Below are 20,906 nucleotides of genomic sequence, written 5' to 3' on the forward strand. Positions count from 1 at the left end.
AGTACTAAAACCTATTATTCTTTATTTCCAAACGGATCAAACATCAAATGTTCCTTTTAACACTTCAGTGGCTAATAAGCTTGATAGTTGTAGTCTTATTAGTACTGGGACAATATTCTGTGTACTGTACAGTAGTTATAAAATAGCCTCAACAAAGAGCTTTTTGTTACGACTGCTATATTTTCTTTTTTAGATAAAAAAAGTATTATAATTCCACATTTTGTTTGTTATGCAAGATTTTTAAGACAACTGAAGATTTAGTAGAATGGCAGATAAGGTTAGTGGAGAGCTCTAGCAGGCTGTTTCTTCTCCACTGTAACTAGCTAAGATTGTGCAGTCTTCAAGTCAAAATATTAAGATTTTTTTTTTTAAACTTAGAAATGTTTTCTTTGTAAAATTTGCTGCCAAGAATTTCTCTTGCCACTATAATTAAAGAGCCAAAACCCACCCAAAGCATTTTCTCCAATCATTTCAGAAAAAACCTGTAGACAAAAAGGTGGGATCTTAGTTAACATGCATGTAGTTAGATGCATGTATTTCTTTTATTTCTTTTTTTTTTTCCTTCTTTCAGACTACCTTTAAAATTTAAGAGAATCTTTATGCCATAGGACTCTGTGGCCTCATAAAAAATGCTATGAATTTTGGTTTTCATAAGGATAGGTTCTCAGTACAAGCATCAAGTGTATTTCAGTATTGTTTCTAGCAGAATATTTTAGAGCATATGTTCTTGTTTCTGCTGCAGTTTCTGCCGTTTTCTTAATTAGCATATACTGAACAATTAATAGGTAGGTTAATAGACTTATTTTCACTTACACAATAATAAATGTTTCCTTCAGTAGATTAAAAGAATATTCTAAAGCATGTGAATCTTACTGGTGGTTTGTCATTAGTTTGTTTTTTTGAAAATGGACTACCTTAGCTGAACCATTAAATTGGCAGTACCTGAAGTACACTATATTTGGGGGCTTTTTATCTTCTGAAAGTTTCGGTGGAGGTGGGATTATGTCCCATTATGTGATTTGGAGGGAAGGAGTACATCATGATATATTCGAGGTAAAGTTATAAAAATTCTTTTAAGAACTTTGTTATTGTCATCGGCTGCATTAGAGTCTTTGCTTCTAAAAGTATCTGAGAGATCACCTTTCCAGAAGGGACATCCCAGTATTTCCATTAAAAGTTTTCACTGTACAGAGCGTTATGACTCTCTTGTTGATATTTTAGGTGAACTTGAAATAGATGAGCAACAGAATGTTCTTATTGGGTATTTATTTTTCTTTCCAAATCCTTCTTCTGAATTCTGTTAAATAGATTACCAATTTGGGACTCTATGGAAGATAGATAGAAATAGAGGTTACCTGACCTAACGCTTTCTAACAAAAAATAAGTAACTGTAATAATAACCAATTTATTGTACTGTTACCTAGGCTTGAACTCAGTTCTTTGCATACAAAAGAAGAACAAGCTAAATGATTAAGTCATTCAAAGTTGTATTTCCTACTTAGTAAAAAAAAAAGATAAACCTGTAATTAAGAACTTAGCGCTACAAAGCATATTGTTAATATTTATCCTTTAAATAGCTGATTTACTTCAAGGGTTCACAAAATATATATAGGAGGAAGTGAAACTAAAGAAGGATTCATGTTCAAGTAGATATAAATTACTAGTTTCATGAGAATTTCTGTGGTGCTGAAAAATTAAGGTTCCTGTTATTTACTTTTCTCCATAATTTCTTTTCATTTTGGAAGAGAAGGTAATACGTTCCTTAATGAAATTTGTCTTCATGTATTGAAATAATATAGTTGTATTTTAGGTATAGCTGAGTGCTAGTTATGGGACATATTTCATAATTTTTTTTAAAACTTTTACATCATTATCTATAAATGGGTTTTGACCTGACTGATTTCTCCTTCAAACAATTATTTAAGATAAGTATACAAATACATCTACTCTTTGATCACACTGCATAAATGACAGGCACATAATCTGTATTGCCAGTTGAGTGGAACCAAACTCCTTCACTTGCCCTAAAAATTGAGACTGTAATGATGAAATCGTGAACTAAACTCATCGTTCTTCTTGCTAGAAGAATTACTTGAAGACAAATGTTGGCAACCACTGTAACTAATGCAGTTATACCTGAGTAAATCAAATATAATCAAAATATATACTGATGACTGTGACTCATAGCCATAACCTTAAAGATAATAAAAAAGATTTTATAGAAAGTAAATGATGTGAACTTTAGTGATTTATAGCTGGGTTTTTTTGAGGAAAGAATAGATTGTATTACAGTGTTTGGGGTTGTAAACATTTAGTTAAGGTTATAGGGAGACTTTCGTTATCGCCACCTGTTTTCTGTTACGTTTTTTAGTACATATTCCTTTTAGACAGAAGGTTTGGTTTTAGTTAAATAAAAAATGAATATTTTTGAATATAATCTCTGTGTATGCAATCTGAAAGAGGAGGAGGATGAAGGGTTAAATTTCTGGTCCTCCTGGAGTCAGTGTCAGGCTTTCTGTGGCATAACTGCAGCCAGGAAATCATTCAAGATCGGTGTGATGTACTTGTAAATAATGGCACAAATATAGCCAGACTTCAGAGTGAAAAGAGAAAAATGTCATCTGGATTTAAAATAACACCACAGCTATACATTGCTATTAAATTGATCAGAAATGTACAGGAATGAGGAAAAAAATGAATCCGTTTGAACTTTGTATAAAGATAGGTTAAACTTCTTCATAATTCTCTGACAGATACTTCTCTGCTGACAAGTTTCCAGACAACTGTTCAGGAGCAAATGAGTCCGTTAAGGTGGTTTTATAAGAAGCTTTAGGATGAGGCTTTTAACTATCTGAACGAATGGATGTAAAGTCAGGGGTATAAAGCAGCAGAGTAGCTGGTTCTGTATCTGACTAGAGACGAACGGAACAGAAAAGAGGTCAAGAGCTGCATCAGGTGATTGTCTTTTCTAAGAAGTCAGCAAGTTCACTAGTTTGCAAAACAGAACAAATAAAGGAATGTTGTGTTCCATGAGGAATCTGTTTAGCAACTTTATTTTCATGAAAACATGTACATTAGCAAGAAATCTAAATATCAAACCTGCATTGTTCAGGCAAAACTGTGAATTTCCACAAATACAAAATCGGATTTAGTGACATTGATTTGCCCATGCTGTAAGGTGAATTTCGATTAATTATTCAGTTCCACAAACGTGTTCTTGTGGTCCAAAATCTTTTCATGTCATCTTTTTCCAATATGGGTTTGCTGTACTCTGCAATTTGTTTCTGATGTGTACAGAGCACCTCTTGAAATCAAGTACTTGAAATCAGTTTTGCAAATTATCAGCAATCCTTACTGGCCCACGTCACCTAACTTCATCCTTACCCAAACACAAAACTGTTGTTTCTTCCATCCTATAACAAGGTGGATGAATAAAATGTTGTAGAGCTTTTTTGTGATGTTGTCCTAAGGGATTGCATATGTCGTAACTTATATCGCAGAAGTTCTCTGATACTCAGCAGTGCGTAGCTTCAAATTCTCCCTAGTTTGTCAAAACATGACAGCGTTCCCAGTGTTCTTCATTCTCCATGTGGCTGGGGAGAAATAGTTAACTGCCAGCCCCCTGGAGCTGTAACTTAAAACATGCATCTATTCACTTCACCTCTTATTTGCTGTTTAGTACAATAAAAGAAATGGAAGTCTTGCTTTTCTACTTTTTGCTTCATTGGAGAAAGATAGCTTCCTACTTACTCCCGTACAGCCAGACTTGATCTGTGAGTAGCCACAAATTTCCAAATTCCCACTCAGTCCCAATTTAGCTCTTAAAGGAGAGCATTAATGAAAATAGTGGTATTTGTGGGTTAGTATGTTGTTGAACTACTGGACTGTCAACACTGATACGAATGTTCTTGGGGTTTCTAGAGGTCGTTAATGGCAAATACAATGTGTTATCCAGATTCTTGCTGCTGCTTTTACTGGTAGCAATAGACAGCTTTCACAGAATGACACTGTCTGCACTGCTGATGGTAAATTATACTTCCATCTTACCGACATACATGGGAGAGAGAGATAATTATGAGATGTATTAAGACAATTTCTCTGTGTGGTGTATATACACTGTATTTCCATAACACAGTACTTCTCTGAGTTAAAGGAAGTGATTTATATGAAGAGTAGTGACTTCTAAAAACCTGCCCTGCCTTTTAAAAATTGTAAATGATATTTATATATCTGTGTATTGGTGATTGTAATTAGTTTGTGTTCTCTTTTAACAGATTTAGTCCACTTAACCTGTCCATCAACTAAAACTGCTAGGGAAGATTTAGAGCCCGTTGTACAGAAGTTATTCAATCTAAATACAGAAAAAGGTAAAAATAAATAAACGAAGTATTAAGAGATTATTTTGCAAAAATATAATTTACCCTTGTAACTAAAGTATCTGTTACTGAATCTGTCATCAGTCAACATATGGTGAGCTGCTATTTAGATACCAGCATCTCAAAGTAAAGGAATCTATTTTGAGAGTGAGATTGATTAGACAGATGTCAGGTTTTCTGTATTTCATAATCTAATGTTCCAAGTCGTCTTCAGCTGTGGTTTAACTTCAGTATTCAAGGACCATGGCAAGAAGTGTCCAGGACCTTTTTTAATTTTTCACACTTTCTTTTTCATGGAAACATATTTGCTTCTCAGCATGTCTTTCAAAGGTGCAGTAGTGAAATGAAGTATTTGTGAATCTGTTTTGGTTTTTGGGTTTTTTTTTTTACACTATCCTGTTTTTAGTGATTTCTCTCACTTGGGTATCCCTAACAAAAGTTACCAAAACCCCAAAAGTCAGTGATCTGCTTTTTTCCTCTGGCTGCCAGATGTGCTCGGTGCTATAAGCGTCTTAGTTTTCTTTTGCCTTCTCTTATTCTAAGACTGTTGCACATCCTTTTGTTGTCTTCAGGTGCATCCTTGTTTGCTGGTTTTAGTTGAAATTCTCTGGATTCTGCTTTAAGCGGTGGAAGCATAAAGTTGTTACACACTGCAGTGTAATCAGGAAGATAGATTTTCAGTAATTTCCAATAATGAACTATTTGGCCTCAAATTCAAGGAAAGCTTGCCAGCTACGTTCATGAACTTTGACCTTGCGATGGCCAATTTCACAGTCCCAGAGGAAAGTAGCTGTTGACAAAGCAGTTGTTGCCTAGAAAGAAATTGTCCCTGAGATGCTTTGAGCTAGTTCCACAGAAGTCTTTGAAATTTAATCCTGAGATCTTGAATTTAATCATATTTTTGGTAGATGCTCATAGAATAGGTAGTGTGCATGTACAGAATGTTGCTGTGTTCTAACCCTGGCAAAGCATTTTTAAATATAGTGTGCTCATACTTAAAGACAGTAAATCATAGTTCTTCTATAAGAAAGCAATACTTAGCTGTCAATTGGAGTGTTTATGTTAGTATACACGCAAGTTAGTAAGATGTGGAAGTATTTTATAATATTTATAATTGATTTGCTTATAATATTTGCTGTTACGCTTCATTAGCATAACATGAATTCAGGTAGAACTTTCTCCTGTTAAAAAAAAAATCAACGCAGCCTTTTATGTGGCCAATCTTTCCTCCCAGGGCTCCATAACCAAGAAGAGTGTTTCATGAAGGGTTGAGTTCAGCTTTTCACAAGTTTGTTTTTCTGTGTTCTTTTCCATTTTTACATTTTTTTCCTCTACGTTTTAATAAAAAAGCAAATATCTCACTGTTTTTGTTATACAACAAAGTGCTTTTAATAGGAAGTAAAGTATTGAATAATACGCATTTTCTTTCTTTTTTGCTTACAGGAAAGGCATCTTTGATGTCCCAAAGATGTAAATTTTTTACTAGGTTTGTAGTACAAGAGCCTTTACAAAACAAATATGTAGAATACAACTAGGGTTTGTAAATAGAAAACTTTATTAGAGTGGAGAGCTGCAAACATTTTTGATGTTGATATTTGTTAATGTAAAGCCTGCTAATTTCCAACTTTTAATATTTAACATATATCTTAAATTTTCAAGACAGTGCCATGTGTTTCAAAGACTCAGTTGGTGAAGAAAAGATTAGCTTGCAGTTTAGTGTCTTCTAATCATTTGGGGGGTTAGCATTAATCTTAATGTTTAAAGTGATCCAGTTTTGAAATGATATATTGTTTAGAACCTGACTGGAATTCTTCTGTAGAAACTCTGTGATCATAGGGGTCCTCAGGTGCACTGAGGCACTGAAAAGCTAGTTTTCACTGACACATAGGCCTTTTTATCATCAGGATGAGGTAGTGGTCGTATTTTAATTAAAATGTCAGAACAAATACTGTTGGAGTTATTGAAAATGAATCACCAGATAAAGTGAGCACTGGGCCATGGCAGGTCAAAGAGGCAAAGTCACCTGGAGAAGAGGACTCCATTCATTTTCCTGCCTAAATGAGGAAGAAGTAACTTTTATGAGCAATGTGAACTTTTAAATATATTAAAGAGCATCTTGCCCTGTATTAAGGCTCAGACTTTCACAGGCTGATGAATTTAATTTATATTTCAAACTGTTCAGTATGGTTAGCACCTATTTTTTTAAAAATATTTGACAGTTATAAAAAGACACTGAAGGAATAGCATAGATTTATCTCTTTTTTTTCTAATTCAGCTGCTTCAAAATACTGTTTTGAATGCTGTTGTTATCTAGAAGTTTCTTCCTTGGAAAGAAGTAAATCTCGCAAGGTCTTTTGCAAGCTTCATTTATTTTAGAGGAGGTAAAATACCAAGAAGGGGACAGCAAATATGCCAAACAAATAGTATCTATTAAGCTAAGAATCTATGTTGTGTATTCCTCCATTGCATTCTGCGCTGCTAAAAAGTGACCTTCATCTTCCCAGAGGTTTTTCTGCCTGTGTGCAGAGGGCTTGTATGAATGTACAAGAAGGTACAGATGATGAACAAGAAAGATGTAGTTTATGATGATTTTGTATTCATAATGAGTATTGTAGCACAGTACAAGTCCTCAGTAAGTGTAGATAAATATAAATTAATCATTTTCTTGTCATTTAGCAGTATTTCCACAGTTTAGAGATTCTACATGCAGTATTTCCACAGTTCAGAGATTCTACATACTGCATATCACACATCTCAAATAGAGTATTTCTGGGTTTTGGTAATTCTTTATCTGCAGTTAATTTGGTGGGGAGGTATTCTTTGTGGGTTTTTCTTTAAAATTTCTTTTATTTAAACCATAAGCATTAGTTAGGCTCCTTAGATTGGCTTGAAGGCGTTCAGTCTTAAGCACGCAAAGGCATTTTATGCGAAGAGTTCCCATACAAAGATAAACTACTAAATGAGGGGGGGGAAAGTATTCATCAAAAATATCTTTGCATATGGAATGCAATAGCTTCAAGTTGGCACAGCCCGTGGAGCACTTGTTCAGACCGTCATATGCTCATGGAGTTTATCCAGAGTAAACTAGATAACATGAAGTGGAAAGGCGTTAAATTTAGACCAAGCTTCTTGGTAGTATGCTTTTAGGTGATAATTGGTTCTTATGTGGCTAAATGTGTACAGGATAAGTAGAGTTTACATACCTATGGTTGTAAAGGGAAAGAAAAGTACGATGAAAGAGTATCTCAGAAAAAAATGGAAAGTGAAACTATTTGGCTTTTTAAAGAAAAAAAAATTACTTTATTACAGTAATTCCATGTTAATAAATTGACTTTTAGTATGCTAGATTACAGATTTCCCTTACTACGTCTGAACATTGATGACTGGAAAATTTTTTTTTTTCTTTTCAGAGACTGAAAATGAAGAACAGGAAAAACCTAGAGTCCTCTGGGCAGTCTACTTCAACATGAGAGATTCTTCAGGAGTTGACAAAAATTCTTACGATGGCTTACCCTCAAATGTTTATGTCTGTTCTGGACCAGACTCTGCTTTAGGAAATGACTGTGCTGTCAAACAGGTTGGGCAGATCAATTTTTTTGGTTGCAGAACTTTAATTTTAAAGACCTGAGCAATACAGTCTACTTTTGTTCTGGGTTCTTCTGCTTTATGCTAGGTAATTAGTACTAATACAGCAACAAAACTTCACAGCTAGACATACAAAAAAATGTTACTTAATGAGCAAAGCGAATGTCAGTGGGATTGAAAATAGAGGAAACTTGAGAAAAGGTCAGTTGATGTAGTAACATTAGGAGTAGCAGATAGGTAATCTGAACAGGTAAAAGGAACGTAGAAGTCAGCAGTACCTTACTTGCTCTAATACTGTGGAAAAGAAAAACTCAAATAATTCAGAAATACAGATGATAACTCCCCAAAATATACAGTCTTTTGCCTGTAAGGTTAAAGAGGAGGTACAGCAGTAGAGAAGCAGTACAAATCAAAGGTCAGAAAAGCCTATCTGCAGTTCAAGTTGGAAGGATCATCGAAGTACTTTAATACCTGCAGGACAGTCACAAACCTAAAACCTATTGGGAGAAAAACCCCGCATAATTACTAATCTGATACATTAAGCTATCTGTCTCAGTTTACCTTCTCTTTGCCTTAGTATCATGTATTACAAAATTACGGTGTAATTGTGTCTCTGAAGGAATTGAGGGTAATGTCATTCTATTCGTGACCTTGAGATAATATTTGGCACCAAATCCCACTCAGTTCTGATTTTTAGTTCTCAGTATTTGGGTGTCTACATATCTAGTTCCTGCTAACTAGAATCCTGAACTGAGAACCACTTGCAGCTTGCCTAGTAGTCAGCATACCATACCAGTACTCAATTTAAGACAAACTACCAGTGCTTTGAAATTGGAGGTGAAGAGTGAAAGCTCCCTAAACAAAACTAGGTAGATGGAGAGTTCGTGAAATAGCCACCTTCTGTGTTGGCAATAAGCAGAATATGCAGGGGCACCAGATCTTCCAGGGCAGGTATGTAGAAATTCACAGAGACCTTCATATGACACCTCTCGTTGTGCCTTCCCCACCACTGTTGAGCAGAAGACAACAAGATCGTGCAAATAGGTAGATTATGACTTGTTCAACAAAAGACAACTATAGGAATGCTTCTCCTTTGCTCTCCCATTCAGAGATCCACCTTGGTAAGGAAGGTATAAATTCTTAGGCAAGTCTCCCACAGCCGTCACGGTGCTGTCAGGGTGCTTTCTGAGCTAATGTGAGAACACTTTTACATCTTTGTAGGATTAACTGGCACTAGTCATTTTTAAAGCTGTTTTTTTTAATGGCCATGTTCAGAGAATGTGCATGCCATCTTTTAACTAGTTGCAGGATTTTTTATGACTAAGTCATAAACCTCTTAAAAATAAGATTTTAAAGTGGAAAAGCTGACATAGCCTGAACTGTAGGGTCAGAACAGTATAATTAAGGGCTAATAGTACCCTTCATTTTGCTTTACAAGGCAATAATTTGCCTCCCAAGAGGATAAAGAACTGTAAAGACAAAAAATAATGCAAGACAATTATTATGGTTGCAGTTTTACCTTGTAAATGGGTTCTTTTCTAAATGACATTTTTAACTGTTATTTGAAAGAGTGCAAGTTAAAAGCTGTTTAAATACACTTAAAAAACAGCCTATTTCTAATTCCGATAGCCACCCTTTCTAGCATTCAGCTTTGTCCTACCTTAAGAGTTCTTTTTCTTACCAATGAGTATGATATGATGTGATACCAATGAGTATGGTATGATAGATCAAGCTGTGTTGAAATGTTCTAGGTGCTGTAGTTAGCCTTTGTGTTAAACGTGGTGACCATCAGCGAGATAGATGTTAAACAAGCAGATGTTGGAGGAAAAACAATCAAGAGCCTAAAACACTGTCTTTCAGAAAAAGTAGATAGAAGCTACATTTTCTTTGAACCTGTTTTAAATTTTGAAACAAATGGTCACTAGATAGAGTGAAAAATATTTTAGTGTAAACATGTTTGTAATTAAAAGTCATAAGGGAAAATAAAAGTGAGGAGTGTATGTGAGAACAAAGTGAAGAAAAGGCTGAAGATAAAGCAGCACTCGCGGTTAGAATACACCCTTCCCCTCTAGCGTGCAGCTCCCTTCTACACAAGTGGAGGAGGGAAGTACATGTAAGTGGGTGTGCCTTCTACCCCCAGATCACTTTCCTCTTCCTAGCAATGGGATGGAAGTCTCCAAACATGAAGTATTTACAAACTCATGCATCAGAACACTTTAAAAAACAAACAAAAACCCACTGTGTGTGGTTTTCTGTGTTTACTGTTGTAATGATACTTCCCATGATTTATGTTTTCATTACCATTAGTAATGCTAACTTGTATGTCATGCCGTTTGATTGTTTTGATGATACATTATTTAGAAGGCAAGACACCGCAGCTTTTACAGACAATTATCCATCTACAGCTCAGTATACAAATTACTTCATTCTCGTTTTATTTTAATTTAGTATTAAATTCCTAGTATAATATTGAATTAATTTTGATGTCTGCTTTCACTGGCCTTGAGGATAGGCTAAATGAAATGTAAATTGCCATTTATGATTCCTTCAAATTCTGTACGTATGGATCACGTAAAGCAAAACCTTTAACCTGTTTACCTTTTTTTCTATATCTGGAAGGATTTCAGAGTTATTCAAGTGTGCTGTATTTCAAACTACTGTTAGTTTGGTAGTGTTCTCTGTAATAGTTGCTATGAAAGCCCATACAGCTTGTCTATGTGCCATCAAGGTGCATAGCTGGGATACAGTAAAACAGTAACAAAACATAGTTTTATTCAACTTCACACAGCTCTTAAATTAGAGTATCTATGCAAGTGCTTTACGTCCTTATGTCTTAATGCTTAATTCAAACATACACACTTGAAAGCTGGTACACTTAAGTGCTAAATATTGAAGGAACTATTCACTAACTTAATTAGTTACAATAAGTATCAAAGTGTTATAATGAAGGAGCTGTTAAGTTGTTATTGGTTATTCTGCATGACTTCAGCTGCATAAGGTTAACTTAAAAAATTGGTAGACCTGAAAGCACTCTATACCATTAAATTGTTCAATTATAATCAATGTCATGATGTCCTACATAACATACTGAGAATTTCTGTCCATGTTCAACCTCATAATTATTTGACCATTTTTGGAGTGGATATTCGCTGACTAATTGGAGACTGAATAATTGCTGAGAACTGCGTAGGAAATGTTTGTCTGCTCTAGTTTGTCATATATTTAGCGTAAAATCTGACACCTTTCTTCAATACTTTATTAAATATAATAATAGTTCAAGTATATTTTTGGAGTTTCAAGGACAAGTGCAGACTTGAAATAAAAAGTCTTTCTCTTACCTTCAGAAACTTAGTTTTGTGAACTTCTTGTAGGATATTTGTGCTGCCTTGCCCCCTACTTACTAGGCAAGGTTTTCAAATTACAAAACCATGTTGTTGAAGTAGAGAATAGAATTTTTTTGTATCTTTTTTCATATACTAATATAAATAGTTTTAAACAGTTTCAAATGGGTATGGAAGAGTGAAATTTAGGAAGCAGAATGAAAAATTGAATTGAACTGAGAGTAGACAGGGTCATTTAAGCAGTTAATAATGGAGTCCTACATCCACGTGCTGGTGATACAAATCCACTGCTGGTGGGCAGTGAAGTTTATCACAGAAAGCTGTTTGGGACATGCTCAATGATGTATTAATCTGAAAACAATTCCCTCTTGTCCATGTAATCAGCCTTTGCAGTTGGCATTAACTGACCCTACTGTCAGCTTTTTCAGTGCAGTGTCTGGGAGCAGTATGAATATAAAGTTTAAATGCATTCTTGCCTACGTGGGAGCTTTCATCACAGGTCGTCTTTAGGGCGTAGTTTACTAACCAGACAAGATTGAGAGGCAATATTCCTTTTGCCTTTTTAGAAACCCAAAACGTAACTGTGATCTGCATCAGTGTCTCCATTTGCCTTAGAAGCTTAAGGACTTGGAAAAGAAAACCTTTATGGAAATGTGAAGTGCATGTTGATTCAGTAATAAATTCCTGCGTGTCTCTAGCTTTTTTAAGATAAGCTTACTGATGGGTTATTTGCACAAGAACATGTAAAACTATTTAGCACTAGTTAACAAAGCTCCTTGCATTCTTGTGGGTTTTTTTAAAGGATTTTTGGCCTCCTTCATTTTTATAAAATGTCTCGTTCTCAAGAATTCTAAGATCGTATTATTTTGGTTCTTTTTCTCCCAGATTTTGTAGTTGTATTCTGTATGTTGTAATAACAACTACCCTGATGTTATCAAGAACGCATTTGTTTTTAACATCTTTCATTGCAGTGGTCAAAAAACTTGACTTTTGTGTGTACTTAATTTCTAAACCTTGATAGCACGAAGAGTAAGCGGCATTGTAAATTAAATCCTTGAGCTATATCTTAAGAGCAACTGTCTTTTTATCTAAATAAAAGTTGCTTATACAGTTCTTTTCAGAAAGGCACAATTTGTGCACGTAGGTGTATGCACGTAATACATTGAAATTATAGAGATGTTTTTGAGTAAATTATGAATGTATTGTATATATGCATACGTTTTCAATGATAATAGTCCATTAGATGAGAATAGTTCTCAGTTGAGCTATCTATGACCTGTTCAGAAAAACAGAAATGGAAATTTTTTTTTTTTTTTTTTTTTTTTTAATTTAAGAAGGAATCCCATGTAGGTATGATGTAGATCGTACATATTAGCCATATTCCTGGCTTTGCTTGTCATGTGAAACAGATTCTTCTCTCTGGAAAGAGGCAAGACCTTTCCCATGCTTTGCATTTGACTGCAGCTAGGGATATTTTTATAGTGGAAAAGACCATTTTGCTTGCAAAAAATCAGCTTCATTGTTCTCAATACAATGTAGAATGACCAGCATATTTTAAAAAGCCCTATGCTGTGTCTTTCCTAGAACAATGTAAAAGGATAGATTGCTTTTTCTTTTTTGAGGACTGCAAGAAGGAATGGATTTCCCATGTGTTTACAATACTGTCAAAGTATTGAATCGCTATTGATTTGAAAGAACAGAGGGTAATCTTAAATACCTGTAAAATATTGCTGCAAGGTATTACATTTCAAGGTGAAGTTTATTTTATGCTTTCTTTTCTGAATAGGCTGAGACTATTTTCCAAGAAATGTTTCCCACAGAGGAATTTTGCCCAGCTCCGCCAAATCCAGAAGATATTATTTATGATGAAGATGAGATTACGCCAGAAGAGTCCGGGTTCAGTAATGCACCAGATACAAAACCTGAGCCCTCAACTGAGGAAAGCAGTAGCGGAGATAGTAGTGCTGTTAAGACAGAAGATAATGAGGAATGAATGAGCTCTGTTCTCTTAGTGGAAGAGGAAGTTGACCCAAACTAGAATGTAAGGGAGGAAGGGTAAGAAAGAGGTTTAAAAAATCATAGCCGTATTATTTGCGATTGCCTTACTTTCCTTAGCTTGAATAATCTTTCTTCGTCAAATAGATTCATTGATAGCTGAGTTGTTTCTAAATAGTCGTAAGTTCACCAGATCCAGGGGTGTTTGTAGCTAAACAAAAAACATAGAACAAAGCATTTGAATTTAAAATGCTGAAATAGGATTCATGATTTGTTGAGAGAATTTGGTTTTGTTTTACATCTTGGAAGGAATCCTCCATCTTTTAAACAGGCAACAAGTTGAAAATAATCAAAAGAAAAAAATGTGCAAGTTTGCTTACCAGTCAGAAGATGATGTTCTGATACAACGTATTGCTGTTCTAAAAGTCATTGGATCTGTGCTAATTAAACAGTTGAAGGTGAGCTTCACAATCTGTTCTTCAAAGTGGTTTTACGAATGGAACTTAAAGGCAACAATATTGACAATTCTGGAGTGGCTTCAGAATATGTAATAGTAATATGTAATATGATGTTTAATTTGTATAATGAAAAATTTCTTGTATGGTTTTGAAATTGATGCCATAATTTAGAAACAAATATAATCCAATAGACGTTCCTCACATGAAACTATTTTACAGTAAAAAATTTTTTAATGAGATCTAATAGATCACACATTTTCATTAGTGACTTAATTTACTGTAGTCAGGAAAATAGCACAATTTAAACTTAATGCTAGTTTTCCCAACAAAATTTAAAATCACAAATAGAGCGTACTTGTTAGTTTCCCTGGATTTGTTGCAGTGTTTGGACCTTTAATAAGCCAGTAGTTAATTTTTTTTGGAAGTATGGTGTCTGAGAAGTTTAGATGATCATTAATTGAGGTTTTTTGTTGTGGGGAGAAGGTTCAACTGATAATTCCAAAGGTTAGTATTGATTCTGGTTAATAGCATTAAAATCAGTGCGATGGCTGTAAATTATGCGTTTTGTAATGATAAGTCATAAAGTGTTTATACAATAAAATTTATTGAAGTATTTATAAGCCTAGTTTGTATGAAAAATTACAAATGAGAAAGTTGTTGTAAATGACCATGATAAACTTGCACTTCTTCTGAACAATGCTTGAAATTAGATATTCAGATGACGAAAAATATTTAGCATTTACTTAAAGATTTACCTTAAAATGTATACCCAATAGATCAGTAGTATATCTAAATATAGAGATCACTGAATTTTGATGAGTCGAGGTTTAAACCTCTATGTGAACTTAGATATAGTTCTAGCAGTGCTTAAATACTGTACGTAAATAAAACACGCCATTGAATAATGAATGTTCAGAGCTGCCTGAACTTGACACATCCAGGCTTTTGCACGATTTCGCAGTGCACATGCCTGCCTTTAAAATGGCGTCATGCCATAAAGGTTAATTAATTTATTTTTTTACAGCATAACTATACAGTTAACTTCACTTTGTCTTGCATCATAATACATTGTCCAATTTACATTTCGAAAACTGGTTGGTTTGTTAGTGTTCACATTCCTTGTTTATTGGATAGGTACATTGTGTGTATAATCCCAAAGTCCTCAGAAAAGTATGCGGTTGAAATGTTTCCAATGTTAAAACAACAGTTATCTTTGGATGCTTGTGACTGAGCAGTTATTTATATATATAGTAATAAGCCTCTTCATTTAGCATAATTCTTATGCGTATTGGAAAGCATGAGTGTATGGTAATTGTATTTAACATCTACAGCTCTGTAAAAGAACTAAGTGGAGGACCTAGCTCCTGTTTGTCTTTCAATAATAGGGATCATAGTTGAATTTTTCATCGTCTGTGTTTACAAGGAAATTGTTTGATGAAAATTAAAGGTTTGCTTGCAAGTGCATTTTTCTGTGTTTTCTTTCAATTACGCAAGAAAAGCAGTTAATTTGTTAGCTGAGATTTCCTGATAATTCTGTTGTCTACTTTCATCATGTTGACATCTGTAATAAGATTGAAGCTTACGTGTGTGACAGTATGTTTATATAAATTAGCAAGTTTATATAAAGTAGCATCTTGGTGCTTCGTGTCTATGTGAAGCAAAGTTTGGAAATACTGCAAATTTGAGTTTAGGTAAGATGGAATAATCTGCAAGTTGTAGGCTATGACTTTACACTACATTGATTGCTTAAAAACTGTTTTCATGTCTCGTTGGTATGGTGAATGGAAACATAAAATGTTTTTCCTATGGTACTTGAGTACCCAATAGCTCACTTGCAACAGCAGTAGATAAGACTGTTGATCTTTGTATTTTACAGAAATCATGCACTGAACTGCATTTTGTTCTTGTTTTAAATGATTTAAGCGTACAAAGTGAGGGTTAAGGCTTATTTGAAGTCGTTTTTAAGGCTTGTCATACAGGATGTATTCAAAAGATAACATGACTTTTTAAAAACTGGCAATTTATCTGTAGGATTATTAATAAATCAAGTTAAAGAAAGATAAGGTTAATTGAATTTTTAAACAAGTAGCTGTATTATCCTTCAAGCACCTTGGAGCTCATGCAATATTCACACCTTTTTTTTTTTCCTAAGGAGTGCTTTGATATGTTTGAATTCCTTTTTTAATGAGTACTTTCTTTTTAACTTGGTTAATTGGATTAACCCTTAATATTCAAACAGTCAATTTTATGCCATTTTCCCTTCTGCTGTTGTATTGCCTTATCTGTAGGACTGCAATTAGTTACTGTTCCTTTGGAAGTATTTTCAGCCATGACGCTGCTACGTCTGCTCTTTCTGGTGATGATGATGCTTAGGGCCATTTGACAGGTAATCATTAGAACTTAGATCCTTGCAGACTATGGGGTCTTTTCTCCTATCATTGCAGGGGGATTTATGTAGGTAACTCCTATTAATGTTAATGGGACTTGCATGTGTAAATCCTCCTTGCATCAATGGGAAAATTGACCCCTGAAAAAAATATCTTCATGTTAGACTTGCTGATTCAGAAACGTCCAGGCGCTGTCAGCTCCTGTGTGGAGATGTGATGGAGCACGTACTTTGTGCCGTTTCACTGACATGCTCTGAAGAGGACTTGGGGAACTTTCAGGGGTTTTATCTTTTATATTGTATTTTATACTTTCCATACACTTCTGAATCTTGTCAGAGTTCCTCTAACAATTCTTTTTATGCAGCTAGTATCAGTTTCACTTTCTGTACTCAGGAGGTGGCATGCTCCTTTTGCTTTGGCTCTCACTCTATTTTAGGCCCCTCTCCTCTCCAGATCTTTTCACATCAGCAACGTGAGTTGCAACAGCTTAATTTCAAGAACAATTTGCTAGTAATGTACTGATTAATGACAAGTCAGAAGTATTAAACTACTGTTTTCACACAATAAGCGACTGCCATAATCTCCAGTGTTGAAAGGATAAAACCAATTTCCTCAACATTTTTCCAGGCTGGGAGTGGGAAAACATGTGAACTACCCACTTTCCTTGAGTGGTGGAAAGAAAGGAGAGACAGACAAACAGATGGAAACAGCTAAAGCAGGATTGCTGTAGTGGGAGGGGGAGGATAGGAGATGGGGGCTGTTTGTCATAACCTTCATGCTCCGAGATCAACTGCGTCTTGCGCTTTTATTTCCTCATCTGCAATGTGAGATTTCTATACAATTTCTAACAGTTTATGGGCTCTGGGGAAAAATATACGTGCTTCTTGGAATGAGGCAACAACAATTAACCAAGAATGGAATAACATATAACTGGAGCAATACCCAGCACATGCACTAAGGACTTTGCAGTACAAATAAGAGTATTATTGTTTTGTTTACCTGTGGATATGTTTATCCAGTCTTTATTGTGTATTTTGTTGCTCAGTTACTACTGTAGATCTTCCATATAATCCTCTGCATTTTAGTTTTTTACTTATCTGACAATTTTATGTCAGTAGCAAATTTCATCATCCCTTTTCTTAACATAACTTATGAAATTATTCAGCAGCACAGGTTTGAGATGATTCCTACTTTTTTTGCTAGCTGTCAATCAATAGTAGCTTCCTTTTACCTCTGATGGTTAGGTTTCGTGGTTTTTAAGAGTCTTTGAGGGATCTTGTCAGACGTTTCAGGGAAGGCTAGCGTGACTACAATCTGGATTAGACTCCTCAAAAACTGTTGTAAATTTGTGAGACACAGCTTTTCTCTGTGAAAGCCTTGTTAACTCTTCCCCAGTATTATGCTTGTTTATATCTACTAATTCTTTCCTTATGATAGTTTCTATCAATTTGCCTGCTATGGGAATTAGATTTCATTCAGTGGTAACCATAAAGCAGCGCCCTTGAAAAACAAAAAACTCTCCCCTAAGGAAAAGCAAAGTTCCAAGTCATCCCCTTAAACAGTAAAAATTCTGATGTTGGAACTACCCTAAACTGCTCCAGAGATCCCTCCTAGCTTTTCTGCCGTAATGAACGTTCTCTTCACCCATTAATTATCAATATGCTCTGCAGATTCTGGTGGGTTATCTGCTGTTCGTGCCCTTTTTTATTTTTCCTTAGGATTCTGTGATTGCAATTAATGCAGTTGCTAATTTTCCAATTAACGGAGCAAGTTACTGAGATCACATCATGAAACTGATTTGATTTTTGCGGGTGTGTATACAATTCTTAACAGAATTTTTTTCAAATAGTATTAATTAGCTTTGTGTGTGTGTATGTATTATGACAAAATTATTAACTCATAGAAGTTTATCATTTAAACTTTTGCAGAGATCAACCACTATAGAATGTCCAAAAGTTAGAATTACCTGCTATTACCAAAACTGTCAGAAATGTGTGGGAGAGTTGTGGTGGCAGGGTAGTTGCTTGCATTCCTTGGGTAAGTAGTAATGCAAGGTATCTTTGGTAAGATGTAGAAGTAGTTGTAACACTGGAAGTCTGAGACACTGATACAAAATGTTCATGTATTGCAACCCACTTCAATAGTAAGATTGGTTCAAGAATCAGAGGGAAATCTTTACTTAGGTGTGTATGATTTCAAGAATAACTTTTTTAATGTGATTAAAAAGTTACCATAGAAGTATACTTTCAGCTGCAGAGGTAAGTAGTACGAAATGGTCAGCCGTGTGGAATTCATGCTGTCAGCCTCATATCTAGCAAAAAAATTTCTTCTGGTGGAAATAGAGCTTATTAGCAATTCCACCATTATGTTTATTTACAGGCTGCCAGTTCCTGTTCCTAAGAGTGACTGGTTCGTCAAAATCTGGATGGGGAGCCAGGCAGGAATGTTGTAAATCTCAATGACACTTGAGATTTAGAAAGTTGACAGTGAAGTATCAGGAAGGTGCGGTTGTTGACTGCATGGGAGTTCTGATCAGAGGAGACTTTAATAGAAAATACTCTTCCTGTCACAATTCTAACAGACAATATATTTTACACTACTTGCATACATTGACTAAAAAGATGGAAGGTATCAACCTGAGTGTATATCAAGCCCCAGATGTATTTGGGTAAACAATGGTTGCGTAGACAATGGTTGACGCCCAGTGTATATAATGCTGCTCAAGTGGCAGTTTTATGTGGGTGTCTTCTCAATCTTGGGGAAAAGCTTCTTTGAGAGTGTTGCAAGTTTTATAACTGGCCAGAATACTGAGTTCAGTAGTACACTTCTTCACTTGATTTTAGTTTTCCTATTACCTGTCAGAATTTTTTTTCCTACTCAAAAAGATTTAAGCATCAAGTAGAACTAAAATACTGTCTTAGTGACAGGCTCATCTTTTGATTACCGTAAAAGACATGGTGCAGGGAAGTTGTGCTGTTAATACAGCTAATGCTGATTTTTAGGAAATCTCAGAACATCCACATTTTTAGATACAGATTTTCAGGATCTCATACTTCCTTCTGAAGTGCCACCCCGTAATTCATAATATATTTGGGTCTCTGGAGGAGGCTTTAGTGCTGTTCCTCCATTCTGTGTTGTTAAGACTTCAGAAAGCGGGGCATGCCGAAGGCTGTGGACACTCCATCTGTCTTCTCAAACAGAGGAGGCTTCTCTTCTGAGGTGTTACTGCATGATCTCAGTCGCCTCTGGTGGCTAACAAATGTGGCTTTGGCTTTTATAGCTGCTTTTTTGCTGCTCCAACTTCAGGAAGCTTATTCTCTAGTTGAGGACTGGTAGCTTTATCTCATTCCTTTTCTTTTTCTCTAAGCACGGAGCTGGACTAAGAAATGTTTCTCTGTTGAAGTGATTGTTGTCGCAGTCCTGAAGCTGTTAGGTTAGTAAGTCATAGTAGCGTAATGATAAAACATCTGGATAATGTCGTGCTAGACTGCAGTTCATTGATACCTCAAAGGCCTAGTTCACAAGCCATAAAACCAGTGTGGTATTTGTTGGTAAGCTGGTATTCTGTACCTGAGTTGCATGTCCAGACTGAGGAACAAGTTTTTTATTACTGGCTGATATCATACTAGAAACATGAGTCTAGAAGGGTAGCTTACAAGAGTCTTCTCTCATTACAAAAAAAAAAAAAATCAGATCACAAATCCAAACACTCCTGTGCTGTGTTTTGGACTCTGAGGACATAAGAAGCTTTGTAATGGCCAATGTGGAATTCTGAATCTATTCTGTTTCAAACCTAAGCATATTTCTGGAGCTCACCCAAGGGAAAGCCATTTAATCATGATGAGAGACCAGCTGTCAGACCAATGTAACGAAACATTTCTCTGCTCTGGGAACTTTTCAGTAGCGTGAAAGTCACTGCAAGTCGTGGTCAAGTCCTTTGTTGTGAATAAATTACACAACGAATTCAGCCTTTTTTCCCAAAAATTTGTGTAAGCCCTAGCTAAGTACCCTCAGCGAATAATTTTTAGACTATAGATTATTCAGAGAGAATCCACTATATGATTCTTATAGCAACTTATTAGCTAAGTCATGTGGTATTTTCCTGCTCCATATTTGGATGCTGAAATAATACATAAAACTTAATTTTAAAAATGGTGTATTCGTTATTACATCGTACATTTTTAAGACAAAAAATGAAATGTTTTTATGAAAAACAACAGAAGGAAGGAACATTAAGGAAGCCATCATAAAAGTAACTTATTTTGGTGACACTTGTACATGATGCTTGCATTTTCTTTCCATGGAAGTTTTAAGCCAGGAGACTTTAGATTACTTTCCAGACTCAGTCTGAATCTAAAATGAACGTGTGAGCATGGTAAAAGCTAATAGCCCTCTCAGTTACATTTTAGGGACATATTCATCTCTGCTAAGATACCACTTGAAATGCACACTGCATAGAGTATTCATTTAAAAATTTGGTTTGCATCACATCTCTTCAGATGGCCTGTTCCAGTGTCATCTCTGAAGTGATGTCTGGAAATGCATGCGTGTGCACAAAGGTAATCAAGGGGGGACTAAGCAGTACTCGAAATGAAGAGTAACAACAAGCAGGGGATAGTGCATCAACTTGGGATTCAAGAGAAATGGATATATTTTTTGGCTCTGGCACTGGTTTCCTCAATGAACTTGGTTGAGTCATTTCCCTTTAACGTCGTAGTAAAAAGATGTAAAATGGTGACAGGTATTTTCTGAAGCCTTTTGAGA

General features: G+C 35.3%; 1 protein-coding gene across 1 annotated transcript in view; it reads left to right on the plus strand.

The window, feature by feature from the left end:
• The window catches only part of CHM (CHM Rab escort protein), a 72,356-nt gene extending 57,137 nt beyond the window's left edge, over positions 1–15,219 (plus strand). Inside the window, exons 13-15 of the mRNA XM_087749121.1 lie at positions 4,275–4,367; positions 7,787–7,953; positions 13,089–15,219. Coding sequence (XP_087605247.1) covers positions 4,275–4,367; positions 7,787–7,953; positions 13,089–13,295 — 467 coding nt within the window. The 3' untranslated portion in view covers positions 13,296–15,219. The remainder of the gene's footprint in view (positions 1–4,274; positions 4,368–7,786; positions 7,954–13,088) is intronic.
• Positions 15,220–20,906: the final 5,687 nt, after the last annotated feature.

The sequence above is a fragment of the Nipponia nippon genome, unplaced genomic scaffold, assembly GCF_047370975.1.
Source record: "Nipponia nippon isolate SJK-2023a ecotype South Korea unplaced genomic scaffold, ASM4737097v1 scaffold_12, whole genome shotgun sequence".
Lineage (NCBI taxonomy): Eukaryota > Metazoa > Chordata > Aves > Pelecaniformes > Threskiornithidae > Nipponia > Nipponia nippon.